The sequence below is a fragment of the Furipterus horrens genome, unplaced genomic scaffold (genome assembly GCF_987537825.1).
Source record: "Furipterus horrens unplaced genomic scaffold, mFurHor1.1.pri manual_scaffold_6, whole genome shotgun sequence".
NCBI lineage: Eukaryota > Metazoa > Chordata > Mammalia > Chiroptera > Furipteridae > Furipterus > Furipterus horrens.
Genome location: NW_028327176.1, coordinates 53,463,399 through 53,490,803, shown reverse-complemented (window position 1 = coordinate 53,490,803; position 27,405 = coordinate 53,463,399). Strand labels below are relative to the sequence as shown.

At 36.0% G+C, this 27,405-nt stretch overlaps 1 protein-coding gene across 2 annotated transcripts in view; it reads left to right on the top strand.

The window, feature by feature from the left end:
* Positions 1-27,405, top strand: part of EXOC6B (exocyst complex component 6B) — a 614,171-nt gene that overhangs the window by 105,783 nt on the left and 480,983 nt on the right. For both annotated transcript variants that reach the window (XM_090281510.1, XM_090281509.1), the window contains one exon: positions 2,353-2,557. In XM_090281510.1, the coding sequence (XP_090137636.1) occupies positions 2,353-2,557 (205 nt within the window). The remainder of the gene's footprint in view (positions 1-2,352; positions 2,558-27,405) is intronic.

The window sequence follows — 27,405 nt, the reverse complement described above, 5'->3', positions numbered from 1 at the left end:
AGAGGAATTACTTTTTTATTACGCATAGCTCTTCATACCTAATTGTACTATAAACACCATTCTGTTTACACTAACCCATGTGAATTGCACTGTTTTTGAGTCTGTAAATTTTTTTTAAAAAGCAACTATTTAAAATTAAACTACATTTGTAGTTTTATTTCTAAATTTAGAAGAAACAGACCTTTCTTCTCTCTGTGTATTTGGATTAACTTTTTGATTTTTGAGACACATGAGGGAAAAACAACAACAACAAAAAAATAAAATAAAACCAATTTCTAGTCCTTAGTGTTGTGGTATGAATATTTAACATTCTTAAAGTAGCTTTAGTCTTTAAAAAGTTTTTAATTGTATTTTTTCCATTATCATTTAGTCCCCTTATACCCTCTTCTCTCCACAATCACCACACTGTTGTCCATGTTAAATATTTATAACTTTCAAAAGTGTTATGATTGTGGTCGTAAGTTCTGTTTTTTGAAATAATTTTTGTACAACAGTATTAAAAAATTTTGCAAATGGGGGAAGAATGGAACAACTGTAATAGAACAACAGTAAAATTAAATTAAAACCTTAAAAAAAAGAATATCATTAAAAAAATTTGCTATTTTATTAGCCTTTTACTACATGGATATATCATAATGTGTTTAATTGCTTGTTATTAGACAATTAATTTTCTTATTAATATAATGAATATTCAAGAAGCTTTTGCATATTTTTGTATAGTATTTTTTGGGGAGGATACAACCGTTTAGAATACTTGTTTCAGTAAAATTTTTCATTGAAAATTTGTATCACTAACACAAATTTGTTTACTAGCAGGCTGTGAATTATCATTTATTAAAACCCTTGAAAATAATATGTATAATCTTTTAAGAAATTTTTGGCAGTTTGCATGATAAAATTATGTTTTTGATTTAGATTTCTTCACATATCAGTTCAACTTCTTTTTTCATACATTGGCGTTTTTTTTTTTTTAATTCTTTTTGAGACTTTGTTTATTGTTCTTAAAAAAAAAAAAACCCTCAAGCGTATATTTTGAAAATAATCTTTACCAGGTTGTTGTTTCCTCTTTATTCTTATTATGTTCTTTTTTATGCATAACTTAGTTTATTTTTACCTAGTCACTTTTATTATTCAGTATGCTAAATATTATCATTAGGTAATATTTAGCATACTATTTTAAAATACTTCTGTTAAATTTTTTAATGATTATTCTTTGAGTTATTTCTTAGAGGCTGCTCTATGGGTTATAATCTGCATCTTAATTTATCACAGTCTATTTTAGGTCATTGGTAATACAATTTTGGTATAATAAATATTGTTATAGTTTTGCTTCAACTTAGCTCCATTTCTTTCTTTCTCTTTTGCATTATTTTGTCATATATAATATCTATATACAAGGTCTGTCCAGAAGGTATCCAGCCATTCAATATGAAAAATAGAGACATTTATGGAAGAAGATAAAAGATACAAGAAACGTTCATAGGACAATGATGTCTCAGTCCCTTTCAAAGTAGGCACTGTGGGACTTCACACAGTTCTCCCGATCTCCATTGTATTTTCCAAACTCTGATTGATGGTCCAAAATCTCTTCCCTTTCAAAGGTGATTTTAGTTTTAGGAAAAGGCAGTGAAGTCTCAGAGTGCCAAATCTGGGCTGTAGGGAGGGTGAGTCATTTAGGTGATTTGATGTTTCGCCAAAAATCTCTGCCCGGGATGTGATGCATGAGTGAGTACGTTGTCCTGATGAAGCTGCCAATCACCAGTTGCCCATAGCTGTAGCCTTCTGAATCATCTGAATAGTTTCCATGGAGGAATGTTCAAGCTTAATGCCAAATTTAATGCAGATTTGTTGCTCTACTCGCTCAGTCATTTTGAATGCGAGAGTCACATAGCTTACACATGCTCACTCAATGGTGTCTGCCACCCCCACTGACTTGTGGATCATTGTTCACACACACACATTCCAGTCCACTCTCCTTGGCTGCCAGATTACGTCGATGTTATGCAAACTGTTCTTGTTACATTAACAATGGCTGGACTTTTTCTGGACAATACTTGATTCCGGATAGAATCGACAATGAGTGTTATGACTATTGCTTTAAAAAAAAATCTCATCTTTTAATGAAATTAAAAGAAAAGAGAAAATATTTTTTATTATAATTAACTTGTCTTTTAATTCACATATTGTTAATAATTTGAGATTTTTTAATTTCTATTTTTATTAAAACTTAATACTGGATTTGTCTTAATGTACAGTGAATACTAATTCAGGCTAGAAATCTTGCCTGTGGAATGTATCTGTGACCCTAAAGCAGACTGAATTGAGGTAAAGGTGATACAATTTCTTTTATAGGCATTATCCTGCACTGAAAACTCTGGAACATCTAGAGCATACCTATCTGCCTCAAGTAAGCCACTATCGATTCTGCAAGGTGATGGTGGATAACATCCCCAGGCTTCGAGAAGAAATTAAGGATGTCTCTATGTCTGATCTCAAAGACTTTCTGGAAAGTATCCGCAAACATTCAGACAAAATTGGAGAGACTGCCATGAAGCAAGTAGGTCTTGGGTTTATGATAGGTTGGCCAATGATTATGAAAGTATTTTGTTAAATTCTTTTGCTAAGTGTCTTAATTGTTTCTTGTCATTTTAGGGAAGTCCTTCATCTTTATGGAAACACATGATTTAAAAATGTGTTTTATTTTCTTAACAGAGAAATGGATTACATACTAGTATATATATATATATATATATATTTTTTTTTTTTTTTGCTGTGTGCATTTTCACTACATACTGCTCATGTTGATCAATTTAATTGTGGTAGTTTATACTGGGGCTTTGAAGAGGTTTTTTTTTTTTTTTTTGATACTTACTTTGGCTTTGGATATGATTTGAAGCCCTTGATTTTTAAAAGTTCTCTTTCTAGTTAATAAGCTTAAATGTGTGCAGGTACCTTTGGTTGATTATTTACTGTGTAAACAAGCTGCTATGTTATAGATTTGAATACTTCCATAATTGTTATTTTTGGTATCATTGGTATCAATGAAAAAGGCCTGTTGGAAAATGTTGTGAATTATGATCATAGAGAGGGATTTATTCACAGCCTACAAATTAACAAGTGTGTTAGAAATACTTAGGATTTTTCCTTTAATTTCTTTATCTTAAGTCACCAAAGCCACAAAAGATGTCTGGATTTCTTTTGTCATTAGAATAAAAGAGCAGGGGTGATTTGCGCTGCTACTTACCCTTTTGAAATTTGAGTCACATCGATTTTATTAAAGTTTCTCAGTATACCTTATGATGTAGCCTGCAACAATAAATAGAGGATTCATTTAGTTATAGAAAGTTTTTTTCTTCTGATTCTGTATAGACCATGTTCTTGGGTAAGTCATTTGTAGATCTTATTCTGTGAGGAAGGAGGGAGTGGGCCATATTTGGGTCATATATTCAGTCTCAGCTGGTATTGGTAATCCTCTTTCAGATGTCTGTTTGATTCTGCAAAAGAGATTTGCCTAGTGAGAATCCCCTTCCTGAGGGAGGGCAGATATTCTTTCCCCCTTTCTTCCTTTTAATTTTGTCAGTATTATACTTTGCAAAGTGGATAGTTTAAAACTAGTTGACAATAAACCTGGTAGAAACAATGATATCATGTCTTTGTGTGTGTGTGTGTGTGTGTGTGTGTGTGTGTGTGTGGTAAAGAAAGAAAATTAATCATTGAAAATATAGATTTGCACTGATGGGTAGTGTTTTGAGTATAGTAATGAAGTTATCTTATAAGGTAAGTCTTTATTGTGATTGGCTAATTTTACCTAACCTTTCAAAATACAGGAGAGTATAATACAAAGTTTCTGTGGAAGCTTCCTTTTTAAAAGTTCCTTCCCATAGGCATCTGCTTGAGAAATTAATTTTATTTCCTTTTTCATAAAGGAGAGAATTCCACAAAGACTATTATTTCATTTAATGTGAGATTATTTGGTACCTTATTTATTTATAGAAATTAAGCTCCAGGGCAGAAAAGTGACTTGCTCAAGTTCAGATAACTTGTAAAGATTAGATTCTGTAGTAGAATTCAGGTTAGATTGAGGTGAATTTGTCTACTGTGGTACTCTATCCGTATAAAGTATTAGCTGTTAGCTACATTTTTGTCCTAAAGAAATGATGAAGAAACCTTTTGTGAATTCAGGACTTTGAGTTAACTGATAACCCTTCATTCTGCCAATAAAAATTTCATCTCACCACAGCTTTTTTCCATATATTATTATCCTATGCTATAGTATATATAAAATCCTTGAATAAAGGTACCATACTATTAAAATCTTTTATAGTACCTAAAAGGTAAGGAAAGTAGATAGTGTTCAATAAATTTTATGTTTGAATTCATGAATGTTGGAAAAGAAGGAGAGGAAATGGTTTATTTTCCACTTATGTCAACCCCAAAATGGTGTTTCTGATGGTTTTCTTTGCAATGGTGATTTAGGGACTCTTTCCATTACGTTTTCTGTGCCATTTTTAATGTGGCTTTGAAGATTGCTAGAGAAGGGGAAAGATCAAGGAGTATTGCACTTGGAAGGGATTTTAAAGGCTAGGCATAGGTGCAGCACATTATCACTTCCATTAATATTTCATTGGACAGAACTTAATTACATGGCCAGACTGACCTGCAGGGGAGGCTGGGAAAGGTTATCTCATTGTATCTAAGATTAGAAGGACACAAGTTTGGTGGATAATAGCTAATTTCTGGCACAGTCTACTCTTCTGGTTATCAACTATCTCTTCTCTCTTCCTCTCATCCATAGAACGCACTTGCCCTTTCCCTAAGAGAGGCAAATCCAGTATCCCCTCCAGTCACTAACATCCATTTCAAAGTCTAGTATCTCCCAGAGAAGCTCAACATTCTTCTTCCAATCCATATATGTCTCTTCAAGGGCTGGTGACCAGTACTAGGATGTCAAGTTATCTGGATTTGTGTCCCCTCCCACCCCCAATATACAAGGAAGAAGCAAGATTAGAACACAACAAAAATCCCATGTGGAAAAGGGAATAATGGGAGACACAGCATTTCCTGCTTCATAGCAAATCATGTAATCTTTTTGGGCTGGCATTGGGAAATCCTTCTGCCTTGGTACTGGGGGAACTTCTTGCTTAGACAGTGACTCCTTACCCATTGTTCTCCTGGACCCCTGGCTGTACCCTGGTTTTTCTTTCTCTTTTTTTTTTTTTTTTTTTTTAATTACGTGCTCTTCTGAAGTTGATGCTGACGAACATACCTTCCTTAGAAGATTTCTCTCTTTCTCTCTCTCTGTATATCTACATTTATATTCCCTCTCTCCGCTCCCTCCCTTCCTCCTTCCTTTCCTCTCTTCTTTCCTCTGCCTGGTTTCTGCTCCTGCTAGTTTTGGGGCCTGAAAGTTGTGTTAAGTCTGTGAACAGTCAAAGGTTTATTTAGTCCAAATTTATGGGTTTTTGGCATTATAGTTACCTCAAAACTTATTAGGCCTTTGATCTGTTTCTTTCCATCAGGTTCTATGTGGACATTATACTCAGTATTCTTTTCTAAATACAATTCTTTTCTTTTCCCTTGTTTGGGTAGGTAGTGGAGGTGGGGTAGTACAGCTCTTGCCTCACATCACCTTCTGTAATGGCTCTGTTTTGAGGCTGTATGAACTACTATGTGGGAAGACCATACCTGAATCTTTGCATTAGGATTGAGTCACTTGGTTCAACTAGAAGTCTTCTTGGGACTTTTTTTCTCAAAGCTTTACCTTTCTTTTCTCTTACTGTTTGGAATCTATATGTGTTTAGCTTTATTTATAACCCTCTGGGGACTGTGTTTCTGGGTTTCTATTTCTTATAAGCTCACTCTGCAAACTGGCAAATTCTTTTCTATGCTTATCTTTTTTATGCAATACCTTGCTAAAAGCAGAAAGTAAATACCTATACGTATTTACTTATACATATTTACTGTGACTGTCCATTCACTTGTAGAGCTACAGTAGGCACATGGTGTGCCTTTTTATTTATTATAGGTGCCAGTTTTCTCAATTGTTCTGTCACGCTATTACAGGGCTCTCCAGGTTTTCAACTCCTGAAATATATATTCTTGTTGCCTACTGCCTGATCTTTAAACTAATGCCGTTTAAGGTTTTTTGTTTGTTTGTTATTTTTGTTACGGCAATACTGTTCTTCCAACACCAGTTTCTGTTTTCCTTAATAACGCTGCCTACTGTTATTGCTAAGCTCCAAAATCTCACCATAGAAGTTTTATTTTTAGCTCATGTGAAGTTCAAAATGGATGTTCTGGTGGGTGGCTCTTCTCTAAATGATGATCATCAAGGATGCAGGACTCTTCCAACTTGTGGGTTTACCACTTCAACCTATGGCTTCCAAGGTTACAGCAGTAGGAAAAAGAGAATAATAAATAATGCTGGGAGGTTTATTATAGACCAGGCTTGTAACTGATACATATCACTTCTGTCAACATTACGCTGGTCATAGCTTACACACTGTAAGTGAGGCTTTGAAATAGAGCCTATCTGTGTGACCAGAAGGAAGAGGAAATAGGATTGGAAATCCCTAGCTAGTCTCTTCTACAACCTGCTATTATATAGCCAAGAAAAATACATGTCTTCCATATCTCTTGCCTAGTTTCTTCAAAAATTTATCTCTTTGACATTTCTCTCTAAGTGTTTGCCTTCAGATTTACTAATTCAATTTTAAGCATTGTCAATGCTGCTCTTTGGAATTTTATTCTTATTATTTTTACTTTAGCAACCAAAGTTTTGGCTTTAAAGAATTTGTTCTTGTCCTTAAAAAGAAAGCCTTCTTTAGAATCATATGAGAAAACATATGAAAGTGTTTTTTTGTATTGATAGCTGGTCTGGGCACTTCTAGAAATGATGTAGGTCAGTATGCTTTTTTCTTCGTGGACGTCTCCCTTTTCCTTCTTCTATTCACTGTATCCTGGCTCGCTACAGTGACCCATGGGGAGGGCTTTGTCCTTTGTACAGTGAAATGATAGAGGCACTTAGTGAATTGTCTTCCCTTTGTGATGTACCAGCCGAAACAAACTAATGCCTCCACAATAATTGAGTTTTAATGAGCAAGTTAGGTTTCAAACTTTGTCTGAGATTATAACTTCAGACTCTGCTGTCCAATTTTACCAAAAAGAAGAATGCAGAAAATACTATTTGAAGACGTTCTGAAGGATATGTAGTTTATTCATTCGTCTGTATTTAAAGTGTTGTATTGTCTCTGGATTAAACTTTATCAGTAGGAACCTCTTTGCTTTGATTGTATATGGTAGGCAGCATTCTAAGGTGGTAGGATTCCTGCCCTTGGTGTGTACATTCCTATAAAATTCCCTCCCTTTGAGTGTGTGGGCCTGATCTAATCAGGTGAGATTCTTTACAAGAGTACTTCAGGTCAGATATGGAAATTAGAGAGATTCAAAGTGAATGCAGATGCTCTACTGTTGGGCTCGAAGAAACAGAATGTCATGATTTTGAGAGAACCACATGGCAGGGACCTGTAGGCAGCCTCTAGCTGCTGGTAGCTATCCCTGGCTGAATGCCAGCAAGAAAATGGCGACCTGAGTTCTACAACCACAAGGAGATGAATTCCGCCAACAACATGAATTAACTGGAAGAGGACCCTGAGCTCCAGATGAGACCACGGCCCTGGTGACACCATGATTTAGCCTTTGGATCTAGGAAACAATGGTATAGTCCACTCTAAATGGTGTCTAGGTAGACATCTCTGAATCTTCCACCTGTCTTTTAGTGTACCCGGAAAACTGCAGAAAGGTAAGAAAATGTGCAGTTACGGTAACTAGGTTAGAAGTTCAATCATTTAGTAAAATCTGAGGAGAAATTTTAAAACTGTCCTACTCCTTATTACCAATTAAATTTTAAGTTAAGCAGGTATGTTTTTATTTAAAAAACTTTTCATGTTCTGATATATATATATATATATATATATATAACATGGTATTGGAGTAAAAGCATTTAGTGTACCCACCTGTGGCTTCTGCTGTGGAAACAGAGCCATCTTAAAGCAGGTAGGAAAACCCTTTCTCTTATTCTATCTCGTTTTCAATGTTGATCTTCTTCCAAAATAATGTGCATATTAGATTTTGAAATTCTAATTTTAGTTTGAAGTGTTTAAAAAAATGTCTAAAGAAGTTTTTTGTTAATTGTCTACCCTTTTCCAGTTTCTTTTGAAATTGATTTCTGTAATTCACTTATGGAATTGATTTGTACAGGAGGGAAGTTCTGTATTTCTTATTTTGATTAGTTTGCCTTAGGCTTTGTGGGGCTAAATAGCATTTATAATGTAAACATTCTTGGTTAGGCTGATTTCTGTGTGAGGCCCTTTAATGAAGGGAAGGATTTATTTACTTTTAAAATTCTAACTTGGGTTTGCCAAATTATATGAGTTATATAACTGATACTTAAGAAAGGAACTGGTTGCCCATAAAAGAAATTGAAGGCTTCCAGGCGTTCTTCCTTTAGTAACTGGTTTTGAAGAAACTGACCCTTGGGTGAGATTAGTTGTCACTATGGTTCTTTCCACTGTACACTTTATTTAGTTAAGTGTTGACCACAGCAAAATGTACTCTTTTATTTAATGTGTAGACTACCTTTTGACTTAGATCTGGCACAGCACTACCAGCTGAGTTCACACAGGCCATGTTAATGACTGCCAAGTGAAAGCAGCATTGTTGTTGAAACCTTTTTTGTGCTGGATGTTATGCAATACTTCCACAGAATATGGCCTTTACAGTGAAAGGAATTGGTGTTCAGTTGGTCTGGAGTTGTTGGATTAATTTTATATTTCATTTTCTTCTTGATTTTGATATTTATGGCTTGCTCCTTGCTCTTTGCTGACATGGTAAGGGTAATGTCTGGGAAGATATGAGAGCTGTTTTATAACAAGGATTCTTGAAGTAGGCAGCAATTAAAATAGCTTATAGTAGATAGTACAATTTTAGTTCACTGTTAAGTAATATGATAGTTAACAGAATAGACTTTGAAGTTTGGGTTCGACTCCAAGATTTGCCATTTGCTAGCTGTATGACAATGAGCCAGTTACTGAACATCGCATTGAGTCTTTAAAAAAATTTATTTTAAATTATAGTTGGCACATATTCAGTCTTTACAACAACTCTTTAAAGTTGGAATTTTTAATATATTTTTTAAAAGATGTGGAAACAGGGAAATCAAATACTTAGCTCAGTCGCAGGCATATTATAAAGGTTAAATTAAAAAAATTTCTTTTTTAAGATTTTGTTTATCTTTTTAGAGAGAGGGGAAGGGAGGGAGAAAGTGAGGGAGAGAAACATCAATGTGTGGTTGCCTCTCATGTGACCCCAACTGAGGACCTGACCCGCAACCCAGGCATGTGCCCTGACTGGGAATCAAACTGGCAACCCTTTGTTTTGCAGACAGGTGCTCAATCCACTGAGCCACACCAGCCTAGGCTAAAGATTAAATTTTTAAAAAAGGGTTATCCTGAGAGTATGGAGAAAGAGAAAATGATTAAAGAGGTTAAAGTTGATGTATTGAATGTATATATATATATTTAATTCCTAGAATTCAATTTCTGGTGGCATTTTCAGCCTTGAGTTTGGTCTCATTTTTAAATAATTTTTTCTCCTTGCCTTAAAAAATTATTTCTATTATATATATTTCCAAAGTAGTTTAAACATGGTTTCAGTTATAAAGCACATATATATTACATAATTATTAAATTTAAAAGATTAATATCCCTTTACTGGTATTTAGTTGGATGAAAGAAGAAAGATATTTTATTCGCTTAATCTATTTTGAGGATGGTATTACAGTTTGGTTTTAAGGCTTTCTGTTCTTGGTAAAAAGGAAACTATATGATGTGTGTATATAGGAAACAATATTCTATCACCTTAATTTTTCTTTTTTCAAACTTGCAGATAACATTGTCATATGGACTCTCAGTATACTTTGTGAACATGGCTTTGTAATAGCCTCATCCTAAAATAGACCATTGCTTAGAAAATCTAGAGGAAGAGCAGTTATTACAATATTTACACCATCTTTCACAAATGCATATAGACATATATATGTTTCAGTTATTTTAAGCTTAAATTCTTTTGAGAATATTCCTTTTACTGGGCCTTGGCTTGTACTAAAGAGTAATAATACTTAATTCAAAACAATATAGTATAATGAGAATTAACTGATGAGTAGAACAGAATACAAGTACAAATATTGACATATGTGTATGAATTTAATGTGATAGAGGAGGTGTCATGCAAAAGGCATAGACACACAAATTAGCATCACGCCATATAGGTGTAAAGTAAGCTCTCCCTCAGTAAACCTTGTTGGCAGAAAGGTTAACACAGTGCTTGAGAACACCACCTCCTGTCATTCTGTGGAGGGATCTGATGGGTTCACCTACATTGTACAAATAGCAGGACATGCCTCAGGAGAGGGACCCTGCCTGCTCTTGTATCATTTATAGGGAATTTAGGAGCAGGGGTGAGAATATCTAGTCTATATGTAATAAGTGGATCCTTGCTGGTCCAAGAAATGACTTGCTAGGGGAATTCTCATATTAATGCCTCTTACATCAGCTGAAGAGACCTAGTATTCTTCACATGAGCCAACTATGTCTTATTGAGCCAGCTCATTGCTAAGCTATGAGAATGGGGAAGGCAGAGAACCACTAGGGGATATCTCTAGCAGTGGGGGAACAACATAATCATGATTGTGGCTTTATGTATTGGTCTTCCTAACCAGTCTGTGGTCTCTGTAAGGAGATAGGGTCTTATCTTTTTATCTTTAGCACCTTACTTGCTGATTATAGATGGGTAATAAATCAATTGCTGTCTATATTCTGTGTGTATTTAGTTTAATTTAATGTATCTACACCTTAACATTTTTTCAGGAAAAAAATCATCTTGTTGTTGTTGTTCTAAAGTATATGCTCTTAGTTACCAATTATATTCTTTATAATATATGACAATATCTAAAATTGCTCTTTGAAAAGATTTTGGCCCTATGTGAAAATATTGTGTAAGGGCTAAGAAGTTATCAGATTGACTTCTTGTTAAAGATGGTGGATTGAATGCATACATTTTTATCTTCTGCCTCTCCAAACTTATAAAAACAATATCTTAGGGAATTTTTAAAAAGCACGAGCCCCAAAACATAAAGAATGCAGGGGAGTAGATGATAGCAACATTTTTAAGAAGCTGCAAAGTAGAAAGAAGTGTGGTAATTCTCCAAACATACCCAACACAACTCAGTCATAAACCAGTAGAAAAAGTGAATAACAACCCAGTTTTTAGTGTTTTGCAGAACTCCTGTGTTTTAGAAATTGGCAGCATCGGGTTCCTCTGGGAAAAAGGGGTAAAATCAGTGCCCAGACAGACGGATTGGTTGTCTATTTCAAAAGCAGTTAGACAACTGATTTCTTCTCCAGCTATTCCCCTATAAACTGCCAGTCAGCTGCCCTATCCCAGCTCTAGCAGAAGATCAGAAGAGAACAGTTGCAAGTTGAGGGCTGGGTTACCAAACTGAAAATAGTGGAAGTTTATACACTAAATATTGAGATTTATCCTGAATCTTACAGCTCTCTTTTCTGATTTGGTTCCCAGACCTTTAATAACCAGACTTAAATCCTTCAGGTGAGAAATTGGAAGATACTCTGAATAATATGACGAGCCCGAGAGAAATGTTCTAACAATATGTCCACTAGGTAGTCCCCAACAGAATGAACAAGTCAGATATCTTTGAAGTCCACCTATTTAATTTCCCAATTTAGAATATGAACAGATAGCTAAGGGTTACCAGACATTTAAGAAAAGTCTCTAACATGAAAGTTAAAGGTCAGAACAAACACATAGAGATTTTACAAGAAGAGGAAAACCAAAAAGGCAAACCAAAACAAACTGTTATCAATAATAGCATTGTAAAGATAAAATAAACTACAAGCAAAAAAGATCAGAATGCTACATACAAGGAGAAAATTAGAGAATAAAAATACTGTTTAGGAATTTAAAATATGATAGAAACCACCGAGTTTGGAAAATATAATGGAAAAAAATCTTTCAGAGAGAAGAGTAAAAAGTAAAAGAGATGGAATATAGAAAATAGAAAATCTATAAGAGTATTAAGGAATCATTCAGGAAATCCAACATTTGATACTAGGGATTGTAGAAAAAGAAAGCAAAGAAAGTGAACAGAAGTAATTCAATCATAGAAATAATGTGGGAAAATTTCCCCAAATTCTAAGACATGAACTAACAGATTAAAAGACCCACCAAGTGTCCCACAAAAGTGGTGGAAATAGATTTACATTAGAGCATGTTCTGAAATCTCAGAAGCCAGAGGGCAAAGAGAAAATCCTGAATGTCTCTAGAGACAAAAAACAGGTCACATACAAAAGATTTGGTGTCAAAATTATTTTAGACAATACTGTAAGCTATACTGTAAGCTAGACCGAAGTGGAGCGGTCTTTAAAGTGTAAGGGAGAATGATTCACACATCCATATTTCCATATTAACCACAATACCAAGCAAATGAGAGGGTAAAATAAATAGTTTTTTTTCAATAATGAAAGGCCTGAAAAATATACTTTTCATGAACAACAACGAAAAAGGATCTGATATATATAGGATTAGATCATTTAATAGAGGAGACAGGCAAATACAGTTTCTAAGATGAGGGTTGAGGGAGGGAGATGGTTGACAGTGGAGTAGGCCAGAAAGAGCAAGCAGCACAGCCTGGAGCATTTTAGAAAGTGTAAGAGACATTCCTAAGAAGATGACAGTAATAGAATACTGGATATATTTATGCATACTGAGAGGAAATTCAGATAGCTGAGGAGAATTTGGGAACAAAGTAATGCTAAGTGCAATACATAGAAAACTAAGCAAACATATAAATAAAATTATTAACTCCCCCAAACTAAAGTTGTATAAGAAAGGAAAAGTGATTGTAGTATCTTACATGACTTGACTGTGAATTGTACTTACATGGTCATAATAATTAAGTGCTAAAAATTATCAAATTAATCCATTGATTTACCTTTTAAAAAATTTTTTGAGAACACATTTATTAAAGCTGGGGACAGTGAAACAAATAAGGGCTTAGGTTAGAAGAAGCAACAGGAGAGAGCCTAGGTGGGGCTGCAGTGGCTCTCTTGAAATGTTATAGGAAAGTGAGACACAGTGGGGCGGTGTAGACTCACAGAGAAGTAAAAGTCATAGTGACAAAAGTCAGCCAATGTGGGGCTGCTTTTAGCTTACTGAAAAGTCAGAGAAAAGAGGGCCTTGGAGACAGGGTCAGGGGGTTAGCCCAGGATGAGTGGCTGCTGCCCACTGCTCCCCTGGTTGCAAGTCTTGTGGGGACCCTTAGAGTTTAGTAGATGCATGCCTGAGAGGGAAGAAGGGCATGGGCGTGCTTGTGGGAGGAGCATGGTGGTAGGGTGGGAAGAGCGCCTATCTTCGTATTTGAGAGATAGGTTAATGGATGCTGTGCAGATATGTGGTGCTGGCGTACTATGTATGTGAATGAGTCCTAAACCCTCATCTCTCATGGTGCAAAGTCAAGAAGTAACGCTTGAAACTAAAAAACACAGTAGCCAAAAGGCAGAAACAACCTGAGTGTTCATTGACAGATAAATGGATAAACCAAATCTGGTATACAAATTCAATGGAATAATTTTTCAGCCTTAAAATAGGAGGGAATTTTGACACATGCTACAACATGCATGACCTTTATAGACATTGTGCTAAGTGAAATAAGCCAGGCACAAAACGATAAATATTGGATGGTTCTTCTTATGTGAGATTCCTGAAATAGTCAAATTTTTAAAGACAGAAAGCAGAATCATGGTTTCTAGGGGCTGGGGATAAACAGGATGATAAGTTAGTGTTTCGTGAGTACAGAGTTTCAGTTGGGGAAGATGAAGATGTTCTTAAGATGGATGGTGATAATGGTTGTACAACAGTATGAATATAACTAATGCCGCAGAACGGTACACTTAAAATAATTAAAATGGAAAATTTTATGTTGTGTGTATTTACCACAATCAAAAAACCTAAAAAAACCAAACAGACAGTAACATGCATAAATACGCTATGTAAAGATAAAGAGGTAAGCATCGATAAGATGGTTGCCTTTGGGGAGCAGGATTTGGGGGGAAAGAGGAGTAGAGGAAACTGTTGTTTCCCATAATAAACTGTGTTGAACTGTATGACTATTACAATTTACCTATGCATAGCTTTGCATGAGTAACTTGGATAAAATCTATTGAACAAAAATAGAGAAGAAATATATGTCATCAGATTTAGAATGTATATATATATATGTATGAATGATATGTGTACATATATAATATGTATGTATGATAGTATTTGTTGGTGGACTGGATATGAAATGGGAAAAATTCTCTCAGGGTACAAAGGAAGAGTTGTTCTTATTTAGGGGACTATTTATATTTATCTTTGGCATTATTATTTTCTTTTCTGTTTTATCGGGGGAGGGTAATTGAGCTGTCTTCAGTCTTCAGATTCATAGATACAACAAGATGGGATTAGAATTATGTGTTAGATGTAAATTAAATTAAGGTCCATTGATTCTCTGTTATGTTGTATGCCTTATTAAAGAAGAGAACAGATAAATTTGGTGAAATGAGCAACAAAACAAATGTTTTATATTGTAAAAATCTTGAAGGTGATGATAAAGTTTGAAAATTTGTGCTAATTAGAATGATCTCTTTCCTTTGCTTTGAGTTCTTAAGATAAATATTTACCTGTGTTGAGAAGAGAATATGAGTTCTTCAGCACCCTCTTCTGGTTGCAAAATAAATGTCACGCTACCCCACACCTGCCACTCCCGCAGCTCACATACTGACTTCGCACTTGGGCACGTGCTCTGATGAGTGAGTGCGTGGCCTGTGCTGCTGCAGGCGAACACTGGGACAGAGGGAATTAGAGCAGGAAGAAAAACAGCGCTGCCAGGGAGCCTTCACAAAGTTGGCTTCGTCTCAGAGACTTGTGGGACAGAGCATGCGGCCTCATTATTATTTCATTGGGAAACAACTTTTTGTTAGATTTAAAATAAAGGAACATGACCCACACTGTGAAGTTTTTCTTGGGTGGTTTGTACAATAACTGAACTTCATTCCAATATAGTACTCCTGAAATTTCCTATTGCCCCCGGGTGTCATAAATGTACCACACTAATGTGGAAATGAGGCTCAGTTCACTGAACTCACTTTTGACTTGAATTTGAGACCAGTACTTTAGATCTAAGTTATGAGATGGAAATGAATTGATTGTATTAACGTAAGTAAGATATTACTTTTTTTTATTATATACTGGTAATTTAACCTCTGAAATATGCGATGTGTAAGAGGTTATTTAAAATGATGCCTTAAATATAATTCGTAAATATATAGACCAAGTGCTGTTTAAACATTAATACACGGGGGGCCAAGAACAACCATTTTATTATTTTAATTATCAGATAAACTTTAGTTTGGTCAAGCACAGCCTCTGTCTGCCTTTACAAGTGATGAATGGAAGCAAGATGCATTTTTTATTTTATCACTGAAATACACTATTAAAGTTTATGTTTAATAGTGATCTCTTATTACAGGTCTGAATGAGCTAGTATTCTTGTGTTGTATTTATAAAGTTACTATCTTACTTCGCTGCTAATATAACAACTGCATGATTGAAATATAGAACAATATTTTAAAACAAAGACTTGCTTCTCTTTTACTTTCCTTCTCTTTACATACTAGGTTTTCTTTTCCCTTTCTTCTTTTTTCCCCTCGTTACTTCTCTTTTTGTCTATTTCTCTTCCTCTCTTCCCTCTCTCTTAGTTGTACAAACCTTGCTTGCAAGACCAAAGGATTCAGCTTTTTTCTGAGCAGACTTACATGCTGACCACCCCAACTGGGAGCCTGTATTTAAAAAAAAAAAAAAAAAAAAAAAATTCAACCACGCCCTGGCTGGGTGGTTCAGTTGGTTGGAGCATTGACCCCTACCCCAAAAGGCTGTGGGTTTGATTCCTAGTAAGGGAACATACCTAGGTTTTGGGTTTGATTCCCAGTATGGGAAGCAACTGATTAATGTTTCTCTCTCACATTGATGTCTCTGTCTGTCTGTCTGTCTCTCTCCTTCCTTCCCTTTATCCCTCCCTCCCTTTCTCTCTCTCTAAAATCAATAAAAATCATATCCTTGGGTGAGGATTAAAAAAAAAAATCAACCATGATATAAGATCTAAAACCATAATAAAATTTAAATCAAGTTTGAAAGCTATGGTATTTGCTGTCTATTATATATATGTTTAGCTGTGCGAATAATGACTCTTTGGCTAAAGAACAATTCCAAGTACGATATTTTTAGAGGGTTTAATTAAATTTAAGGGTAAAGACTAATCAGTTCTTGTTCTTCCCATATCCCAGATTTCCTCGATAATCTGATATAGCCTCATTATTAATTCTAATTATATTAGATAGATACTCGTCGGCAGCCGTCCGTCTCGAGAGACGATGGTGTAGCTTCTTAAGAGTCTATCTGCACCGCCGAGAATGGCTGTGCAGTCCGACTCGGGAGTGACACGGTATCTGTCTCCTCCCGTGTTGAATCGACATCTTGCGATGTCGCTGGAGTGTCCTCTCCAGTGAAGCTGAAGCTACAGAGCCTGGGCAGGGTGATATGGAGGGTCTGCTGTTGCCCATGCAGCAGACCGCCCCTCTCTTCGCAGCTGAAGTATCCAAGGGAAAGACGGAGTCAATACAGCTTGGCTTCAGGTGCGCCGCAGGAGTTGCCGGTGTTGACTACAACGTCAAACCGCCTTAGGGACTCCGGCTCCGGATTTTCTGTCGGGGTTTACTCCCCTAGCCTTTCCCCTGAAGAGGTATGCCGCAAGGCAGCGGAGGTTTTTTGGAATCAGAGTTTTCCTTCTCTGAGATAGATACTAATACCTCATTTAATATAAACATGGTGAAAAGTGTACAAAGCAGCAAGGACACCAAGGACATGTTTTTAAATGGGTATAAATTTTAGTCCATTTAAAATTAAATGTGATTAATCCTTAGATCCTGCCTGTCTGCAGGTAATAGTTCATTTTTCTGTTTGCATTCCATCTTAAATTTGGTGAGTGCTTTCTCACATTTAGTTCTTGTTTATCCTAAGTTTAGATCTATTTGATGTAATTCTGTAAAGCAGATTTCATAGAGCATGATTCATTTGTTTGGTCATTTCAATTGTCTTTTAAAAAATGCTTTTTTGGGGATAGTAGATATCATTAATAACCAAGAAGATAAGCCTCATGTACTTGACTATAGAAGTTACTGTAACATTTTATAAATAGAATTATGAGTTATAAAATATTATAATCAAAGAGGAATTAGCACCAACCAAATTTACTTTTTTTTTTAAGATTGAGTTTGATCATATTGATTACAAGAAGACTCTGTGATAGCGGTCTAAGATTGTAGACCTTTTAACATACTTAGGGTTGGGAGAAAGGATACTGGTTTCATTGTTGACCCTCTCAAGGACCATAGATATTTATTATTGTGAACTCGCCTTGCACTCATTGCAAAGTATGAGAGGTAATGCCTTACCATCAGTCAGCCTTCTTTTTAATAATTTTTAGAGCATGTGTACTCATATCTGTTCCTAGCCAAGTCTTTTTATAGAAAAACTTTTGTATTATCTTCAAAATTAAAGAACATAGGCTTGGAATCAAGAAAGCTAGGTTAAAGCATGACTCTGTTACTTACAATGTGACTGGACAAAACATTTAATCTAAGTTTTAGTTTCCTCTTTTATTAGTAAGAGTCAAGTAAGATCATGTAAGTACTTAGCACTGTGTCAAATACACAGCATGTACAATAAATATGGCATTTTTGGATGATTTTTGTTTTGAGATCTATGTGATCTATGTGGCAATCAGAGTCTTCACTTGAGGAGTAGTTTGGGTATTCATAGCCTGATACCAGCTGTCTCTCTCCCCCTCGCCATCTTCTTATTAAATGATTACAACTATATTTTTTCATGAGTATTTTAAAATAAACTGATTTGAAAAAGCATGAGTCACACTTTTGGGGGGGGATTTTTTTTTTTTTAAACCTTAAAAGGTTTTCCTTATTATTTTCTTTCAGGCTTTGTTCTTAAGAAATTCAGGGATTTTGGGGGGAGTGGGGTTATTTTTGTTTTTTACTATATTTGTAATGATGGCTTTAATGTCATTGAAAAACTAAACCCTAGTAAGCCAGAACATAGAAATTAATGAGACTTAACTGGATTTCACAGAGTGTAGTGGAGCCGAGTGTGAGGTTTGGATCTGGAGCCCTCCCTAATCCCCGTGGTTTTCCCTTTGACCCGGGGGATGGCTCTTACTGGTCCTGGAGAAACCAGTGGAGAATTCCTAGGATTGTTGTGCTCTCAGCAAGTGGTTTATTCTTATCCTCTGTCAGATGTTTTCTTTACTGAGCAAAAATCTCCATCAAAACAATGCTGAGGGAATTGATATGTGAGGAAATAAAAAGAAAGGGAGAAAAAGGAATATCTGAATATGTTCAGGAGAGCCAGAGAAATAGACTTAAGGATGGTCTAGAAGAGAGGACTCTAGCTGAGTTGTATTGGCTCACATCCTTCTAGGTCTTCCTGACAAAGTATTTTAGCAGGTAACCCTACAGTAGTAAAATTTAAAGAAATTTACATACAATAAAATTCACTATTTTTTGGTATGCATGAATTTTTAAAACATGCAGAGATTCATGTAACCAGCACCACAAACAGGATATAGAACAATTTCATCATCTCCCAAAATTCCCTTGTGCTGTCCCTTTGTAGTCAAACCTTCTCTCTGCCCATAACCGTTGGCTGTTGATCATGAAGTGAGTCAAAAATACAGCATGGGAAGCATGCTCAATAAATAATGAGGACCACCAGAACTTTAGTTCATTATTGCTACACTACTCACTGATTGGGAGCATGCCATTTCTCTTATTCTCTACTTAGAATCTCAACAGAAAAATGAACCCCAAACCAAAAACATGAAGTTAAATTTTTGCAATTAAATAATGACAGATTAACATCTAAATTGATTCTTTTTCTGGGTCTGTGGGATTCTAAGGTTTAGAGGCTTTATCACCTTTGATCCTGACTCTCTTGGGATGGTTTTTTTTCTGTTTTCATTAGAAGGTGAATGGGTAAGTAACTGCTCCAAGGTGCCTAGGGAATTTAACACTTTGGACTAAGAAGTATGGGGAACGGTCAGATCATTAGAGTTGAATTTTTCAGTCATAGACTTATTTGTTTTTGGTGAGAGGCTAATGAACAGTGCAATGACAAGAGTTTATACTGTGAGCTGAAAGTTTTCACCTGATTATGTTTTCTTTGTTTTGAAAGCTTGCAAAAAAAAGTTGTTTTGTTGACAAGTGCAGGCTACTTTACCTTCCTGGCATACTTTTCTAATTGCACATCCATAGCAAATTTATAACAGCTTTCAGTTATTACTTGTGGGTACGTGGGGAGGAGAAAATTCTCTACAGATTAGGGCCATTGTTTGGGGGGAAAGAAGGGGTTTGTCAGGTTGTGGTTCATTATTGCAAGTTTTGTGTTTGCTTAAATTCAGAAGTTAGCCAACCATGGAGGCCTCTGAGTGTGGTTAGAAATTAATACAGAACAGTGATAATGGATCTTTATGTAAATTTGTTAAGTATTTGGAATTTTTAAAAATTGAGAAAATATTGTTTTAGAAATGAGAGTGCCTTGTTAGGGGAGATGATTCCACTCTCTACTGGTGAGATGTTATGAGATGGGAGGGAAGTAGTGAATTGAAGAGCCCTTTTTGTTAAAAGCAGTCTTACAGTGCCAGTGCATACGTGTGTTCTGTCCCGTGCACACCACCCATGAAGAAAGTGGGCTTGAAAAACACAGGGCACCCACTTGTAATAAAGGAACACTAGGTAATAAAAGGGATCCAGGTAGGTATTTGGAAGAGGGAAACCTGTAGCTAGGATAGTGGAATTAAGATGATAACCATTTACTGGTGTTTTCTTGAGGGCGTGTGTCTGCATTGTTTCCATCTTTTTGGTCCTCCGGAACCTAGCACACTGCTTTGTATTAACTAGGCATTCATCACTTTTTTGTTATAGTATACATACATCTAATTCCTTTTTCTTTGGTAGAGCACTTAATGCATTTAAGAACAAGCAGTCTCCATAGATATTGTAAAAGTTTTAATATTTTTCTGTTCTTCTTAGCCTATTGATTTGTTGATGAAACCTATGACTGTTATATACAACTTGGATATCTCAAGATGAAATTTTTCTTTGAAAGCCCAGATGAAATTTTTTCACTTAGGTATTATTTTATCTTGACTCTCCTATAGTGAACCTTTCTCACTGCTATATACCAGTGAAATGTTTTATTTATTTATTTTTTTATTGTGGTAAAATTTTCCTTTTTAAAAATGCTACCTTTTAATCATTTTTCAATGTACAATTTTATGGCATTAAGCACATTCACATTGTTGTGCAGCTCATTACTAGCATCCATCTTGAGAACGTTTTCATTCTCCCAAACTGAAACCTTGAAACCAGTGATTATAAGCTTGTAATTTGTGCTCCAGTACTGACTAAACAAATAGTCTTTATATAGATATTGAAGAACTCGTGAACTCTTTTCAGGGAAGAAAAAGAGGCAAAGAGCAAAACTGGAAGTCTTAACTTAATAAGAAGCAGATTACAGTTATTGAATTTATAGATGGGTTTTTCTGTACTTCTATTTCCGTAAGAAATGTGTTCAGAAGCAACAGCTGGGCGTAGTCCTTACTCTCTTAAAGTTGGATGAGAGTGAAAGAGAGAGACAGAGAGAGGGAAATAGAGAAAGAGATTGATCGTACGATCTTCATATATAACAAGATACATAGTCCCATTCCTGGCTGGCTTGAACCATGATGGTCTTAATCCACTTTTGAGGGCTACACCATGATAATATATATGGTGATTTTACTCTGGTATTAGAGAATTTGAGGATAAGGAGTATCCTTTTTTATTTTTTTTTAGTACTGTAATCCTATTTTTTGACTTATGCTGAAGTCTGTTGTTAATTTGTATCTTTCTCTTACTACTTAGAAGTAGACCATATAAGAAAAACAAACAAATGCCATAAAACAGTACAGACTACTTTCCAACACAATGACTTCAGGCCTTCTCAGTCTGCTCAACGTGGATCCTGAGCTGTCCTGATGAAGAGGCTGTGGCCCAACTGGCCATGTGTTTTGTTTGTGTTTCTTGGTAGGTCTTCAGTCAGAGTTGGTCTTTCAACATCTGAGAATAGAGATATCTATAGCAGTAGTTCATAAGCATTTTGGAGACACAAACCTTTTGCGAATCTAATGAAAGCCATGAACCCTCTCTTTAGAAAAATTATCACATGAATAGAAATTTTTCATAAAATGCCCTGGCATTTAGGCACACTGTGAAATATATTCAATTATGTCTCCCTAGTGGGAGCCATCTGGATGTTAAGGTCTCCGAGTATCAGATTCCGTAGTATATTATGGGATGCTCCTATTCTGATTTTATCATGATTTGTGAAGACTACATAGAAAAGGTTGAATAAAGTTGTGACTATCTCAGTTTCATTTTACACCATTAGAGAAAATGGATGCTATCTTATTTATGAGAAGTAGGTTCAAGATATTGGTAAACCTTTTCTGAGTAGCTGAGTTTAAGTAGCAGACAGGTGTCAGAGAATAAATTGACCTATATTGCATTTTGCTGTGAAAGTTGGTTAAGTTATATTTCCAAACTTTGGTTTGGCTTTGACTTCTCATGTGTGTGTGTGTGTGTGTGTGTGTGGTGTTTAAAGATTTTATTTGTTTATGTTTTTGAGAGAGGGGAAGGAAGGGTGAAACAGAGGGTGAGAAACATTGATGTGCAAGAGAAACATCGACCTATTGCCTTTCACACACCCCCAGCTGGGGGCCTGGCCCACAACCCAGGCATGTGCCCTGACTGTGAATCCAATTGGTGACTTTTTGGTTTTCGGGACAATGCCCAACCCACTGAGGCATACCAGTCATGGCTCATGTGTTTTTGTCAGTTAGTTTTTTTCTCCCCTTATTTCTATTGTGAAGGTATTACATAAGAAATAGATTAGGGAAAAATAATAAAAACGTTCTAATTTTGACTTGAAATAACTAGAGATAGCCTAATATGAGTAAGCTTAAAATTGGTATCCACTTAAATGGTAAGAATGACATAAAAAGACATTTTACTTTGGGGAAGACTTGGCCTCTTTCTGCATGAGGAATATTCCATTTTCTTTATGGGTGACCTTATCTCTTAACCAATGTCATGAGAAACTGAGGACTATTAATTAGGCAGAAACACTTGGCTTTCAGCACTCCTGTTCCTTAACTATTTAAGTCCTCACCATTCTTTATTGCTTTAATGCCAGTATCAAAGGAGGAGGCTATCTCTCTTAACCTGTTTCTTCTACTTGTGCTCAGTCTCATTTTTTCTTTTTTGTTCTGTCAATTATTCCCTTTTTCTTCAACCTTTCCCTTTCATTAACTCTGTCTACTTCACAGTTGACATGCTCAGGTCTCCCTTTTGTTGGCCATGTTGTTGCAGTCCCTCTTCTTTTCACCAAACCATCCCATGCTTTTCTTCCATATTCCCTGTCTCATTGAATGATATCATTGTTTATTTAAGACAGAAATCCACTAAGAAATTTGGTAATTATGTAGTGATTTAGGTGTAGTAAGTAGGTAACAAGTAAAATACTGTATAATTGGGAGGAGTATACATAATATTGTAAAATGAAAATGCATTGTATTAGTAAAAGCTGAACATAAGAACTATGGAGATTCTTACTTCCTGGGATAGTTTGAAACTTAATAATGTTTGGAAGTAGAGGTGGACTAAATAGCCTGATGAGTTTCAACTTTACTATATTTACCATAGTCGCTAAGAATTTTTTAAAAATTTGACACCCTTGTATTCAAAAGAATTTGAATATTTGTGCCTAAAATCTGTAAGTTTGTATTTATAAATTGAATATGTGTATTACTCTCATGAACTCATTGGTTCTATACTATTTTTAATTATGAATTTTTTTAGTAATACATTTGTGTGTATATGTACCCCTTATATGTATATTTCATTTATTAATTATATACATATGTACTACTCTCATTAGCTACTGTCTTAGGGCAGGATATATATTTAGGGGAGGGATCCATTGTTAATAATGCATTTAGATTCCTTTTTCAAATAGCCATGATAATTTAAATTTGGGGGGGGTTATTATCTATTAGATCTGCTTTGATCATTGTTATATTTACCATATGATATGTTTGAGAAGGGGTTCTTACCAGATGTATGAGTTTTCCATTGCTGTTTAACAAACCACCCCATAACTTAGTGGCTTAAAATAATAAATATCGATTTATTATTTCTTATGAGTTCGTGGATCAGCACTTCAGGCTGTGCATAGCTGGAGAGTCTGCCTCCTGACCTCACCTGGAATGCCTCATGTGGCTGGCTGGCAGTTGGTGCCAGCTTTGTCTTGGTCCTCTATGTGACCTCATTCCCCCACGGGCAAAACTGTGCTTCCTCATACCATGGTTGTCTTAGGGTTTAGAGAGAAAGAGAGCTGAAGCTCTATGCCTCTTAGGATCTAGACTCTAGAATTTGGAAATGTCCATCACATTCTGTTAACCAAAGCAAGTCACAAAGCCAGTCCAGATTCATGGGTGGAAAAATGACTTCTACCCCTTGATAAATGCAGCAGTGTCACATGGCTAAGGGCATATGCACGGGGAGGCATGATTTATTGGGGACCGATATTACTGATGGTCTTGCAAACACTAGGATAAATATTCACCCTGCTATTTTTTTTCTCGTTTGCATGTGCTAGCATTATTAGTATTATTTGCAGTTTCTGCCTAGGACTATGTTAAAGCCATTTGTCCATTTTCTACAAGTTTAACTAAAACTAGATAATATACCATAATTCTCGTACCACAAGACGCATTTCTTTTTCTCCCAAGGTGAGGAGGATATGTCTTTGCGTCTTATGTAGCAAATATGCATCACAGACTGTGATGTGTATTACCTGACCTGTCAGCGGTGGCGACAGCTGTTAGAAGAGGAAGCAGTGGGCCCACATGAAACCCCTGGGGATGCTTAAATGTCCCACTTTACTGCTGAATCTCAGGGCATCTGGTCAGTATGAAGATAGTGAAGAAAGTGATGTCAGTGATTGTGAGCAACTGAGCTTCATAAATTCTGACACTAGCGATGATGAGTTCTTGGGGTTCCCAGAAAACAAGAAGAGTACTTGAACCTTAAAGTCTCTCCTCATTTGTTAATGACAGTGATGATGGTTCTTAATACTATGGTTGACTGCTGTTCACTTTACATGGTTGAAATATTATTCTATCTTACTATATTTTATTAAATATTTTAGTACACCATTTGGTTCAGAATTTTTTTTTTTTTCTCCTCTAAACCTAGGTGCTCTTATGGTCAGGTGCATCTTATGGAGCGAAAAATACAGCAATCTAATTTTATTTGACTGTACACATCACAATAAGCTGAAAGAAAATAAACAGATTAGGGTATTATATCAACCGCTTTGCACTCTTTCCACAGTATAGTAATCTTGAATTCCATATGTCATACTTGACTCTGATGTGCAGAGAGTTAGGGTGTCTGTGCCATTTCTTAAATAAAATGTTAGTAAATCTTAGTTTCTTTCTTTAAAAAAAATGAAAATAAGTATAAATACTGATGGATTGTTTTTACTTAAACTTGGGGGTAGACACACCCACTTTGGAAATTATGGGGCAAATTGATACGGAATGGTTTAGGTGCCACAAGTCCGTGGCACTAGTATGCCCGTTAGTGTGTCAGCCTGACAGAAGTCAGCGATTCAGCATGGCACTCTTTCCACTGCACTAGACCAAGCCTTAGAGGCCTCCTCAGTGTCCTGATCTAGGTTGGCCTTTTTAAAGAGATTATAGATGGCATGTGAGAAGAAATGTGTTTTTTATTCTGGTTATAAGAAATTAATTTTACTTGTGGAAGAGTTCATACATTTTGTAATTGGTATGTTAGGAAAGAGCTCTTGTGTTTGTGTGTGTGTGGGGGGGTCTGTACGAGGGAGTTGGGGGATTATGGCCTTCCATTTCTCCTTTGCATTTTTTTCATCAATGGTAATTTTCCTTTGGTTTCCATATGCAAAGAAAAACGTTAAGAATGTTTTCATGTATTTTAAACTTGAGTTTGGGTAAGAGATGAAAACAAGTGTTTATTTACAATGTCTGAGGTTTAATCCTCTTCTCTACAAAACTTGGTTCACAGTCGCAGTTTCCTGATATATATGAGTTTGCTGATATCAGTTTAGCTTTTAATATGTGGTTGTCCTGTTGTACTACTGGAGCTTTACTAACTTGAGAAGGCTTTTTAAAATTCTAGTGTAGTCTTAGCTACTTCTCTTATAGCTGTGCTTTTCTTTGCCCTGGTGACTACAAAGAATGCTTCTTCCATGCAGCCAGCAGGATTAACAAATAGGCAAGCTGAACCCCAAAGTGTTCAGCCTTCTTTCTTGCTTTGACCCCATAACCTCTGGTTGCCAGTGGGTTGGTGTTGACAGTTCTCCTGGTTCAGCCAAAGGTGAAAGATAATTGCTTATGGAGTAGTGGCTGGGATGGTATGTGTTTTTGCAGCAATCACCCCCACCCCGTCCCCAGGCAAAGCTCTGGATCTGGTGCACATTTCAAAGCATGTGTTAAACTTTATGTGATGCTGATTAAAATGGAGGGCTCCAGGGTGAATTGGCAGAGCCCCACAAATGCATCTGCCAAATGACATGCAGAGAAATGTCTTGCTACAAATGGAAGGGCAGAATTCTGTCTGTCTTAGCAATGTGCAAGCCTGCAAAAGGAAAGGTGACTCTGGGAACGTGCGCCTGCACAGCCTGTGGAGCATCCAGGATTCTTCAGCAGCTCCTTTGCTCATGGTATTTTAGCAAGAAAGAAAACCTTCTTCTTTTTCTTCTCCTTTGAACAACAACAAAACACATATGGAAATAATAATTTGCATCAACATGTCCTTCAGTTTGCCATTCCTACTGAACATTTGTGAAAAACCTAACTTGAGCCAAAGACATGGAGGTAGAAGAATTGTCTACCTTCTGAAGCTAGATTTATGGACCATTGGGATGAGATCTATGAATTTCATTCCTGAACAAAGAAGATGAGTTTGTATCCAAGCTTTTTAGGTTTGAAGTCTCCCCAGGATTTCTTTTTGAAAAAAGATATGTATTTATATCATATGTATAAGATCATTCCTTCCTCAAAGGCAACAAAGACAACATTAGTATCTCAGGTCACATTTCCTTAGACATCTTGCCCAGCTTTTATGACAGGGTTAGGGTAGAGAGAATGTCAGTTCTTTAAAGGGATTTAGACTTTTTTTTTAAGGAAAAGATAAGGAATTTTGAGGAGTAACAAGGGTTAGTGGCAGGAGAAAAAAATGAAGAGAAGCAGGTTGAAGACACTGGTGGGAAGAGGAGGGTGAGTAATCAACCAGGCTTCTCATTTGTGGGTGAACCAGAGAAAACAGATAGGAGACTAGCGGTTGCAGAATTTGGAGTGGGTATGACTATCAATAAAAAGCAGCCACAGTTATATTGATTTATGGATTTGAATGACCCCACCAAACAGTGATGTATTTCATCCCATTTATTTCCTACTCCAGAGACTGAAGAATTGTTTGATTTTTTGCAATATCCTTTTGTTTTTCAGAATGGCCCAAAAGATGGCTATGGGGACTCACTATGGGATTTTGTTATCATCTTGATGATACTTGAGGTGGGGCAGATCCTGGATTACCTTTTATTCTTAGGAACTTCCTTTTATAAATCTATGTTAAAAAAACAAGCCTTGTGGATATGTTCTAGTTTTCTAGGTGAGACCCTCAGATCTGTTTTGCTTTTAAGTTTTTTATCTGATATATCATATTTCCTTGTTAAATCAGATTTCTTCCTTTTCTCCTTCTCCTCCTACACCTTCATCTTTACTCTTTTGAAACTGGTTTGGAAAATGTGCAGGGAATGGAAAGAAAAAATGCTGGCTCTTTGCCTACCATTTTGGAGCTTTTATTGAATTTCATGCAATTTCTTCATTTTCCTCTGGTACTAAAGCTCAGTTTTCAGTCATGAAGTTACTGATTTCTAAGGAGTATTTTTGACTGAACTTTTGTTAAGAGTATTTTCGGGGGTGGAGGTTGATAATCTTTTTTTTTCTCTCTCTCTCCTGGAGTCTTAGTTAGGTCAAATAGAATCTGCCCTGAGGATATTAGTATTGATTTCATG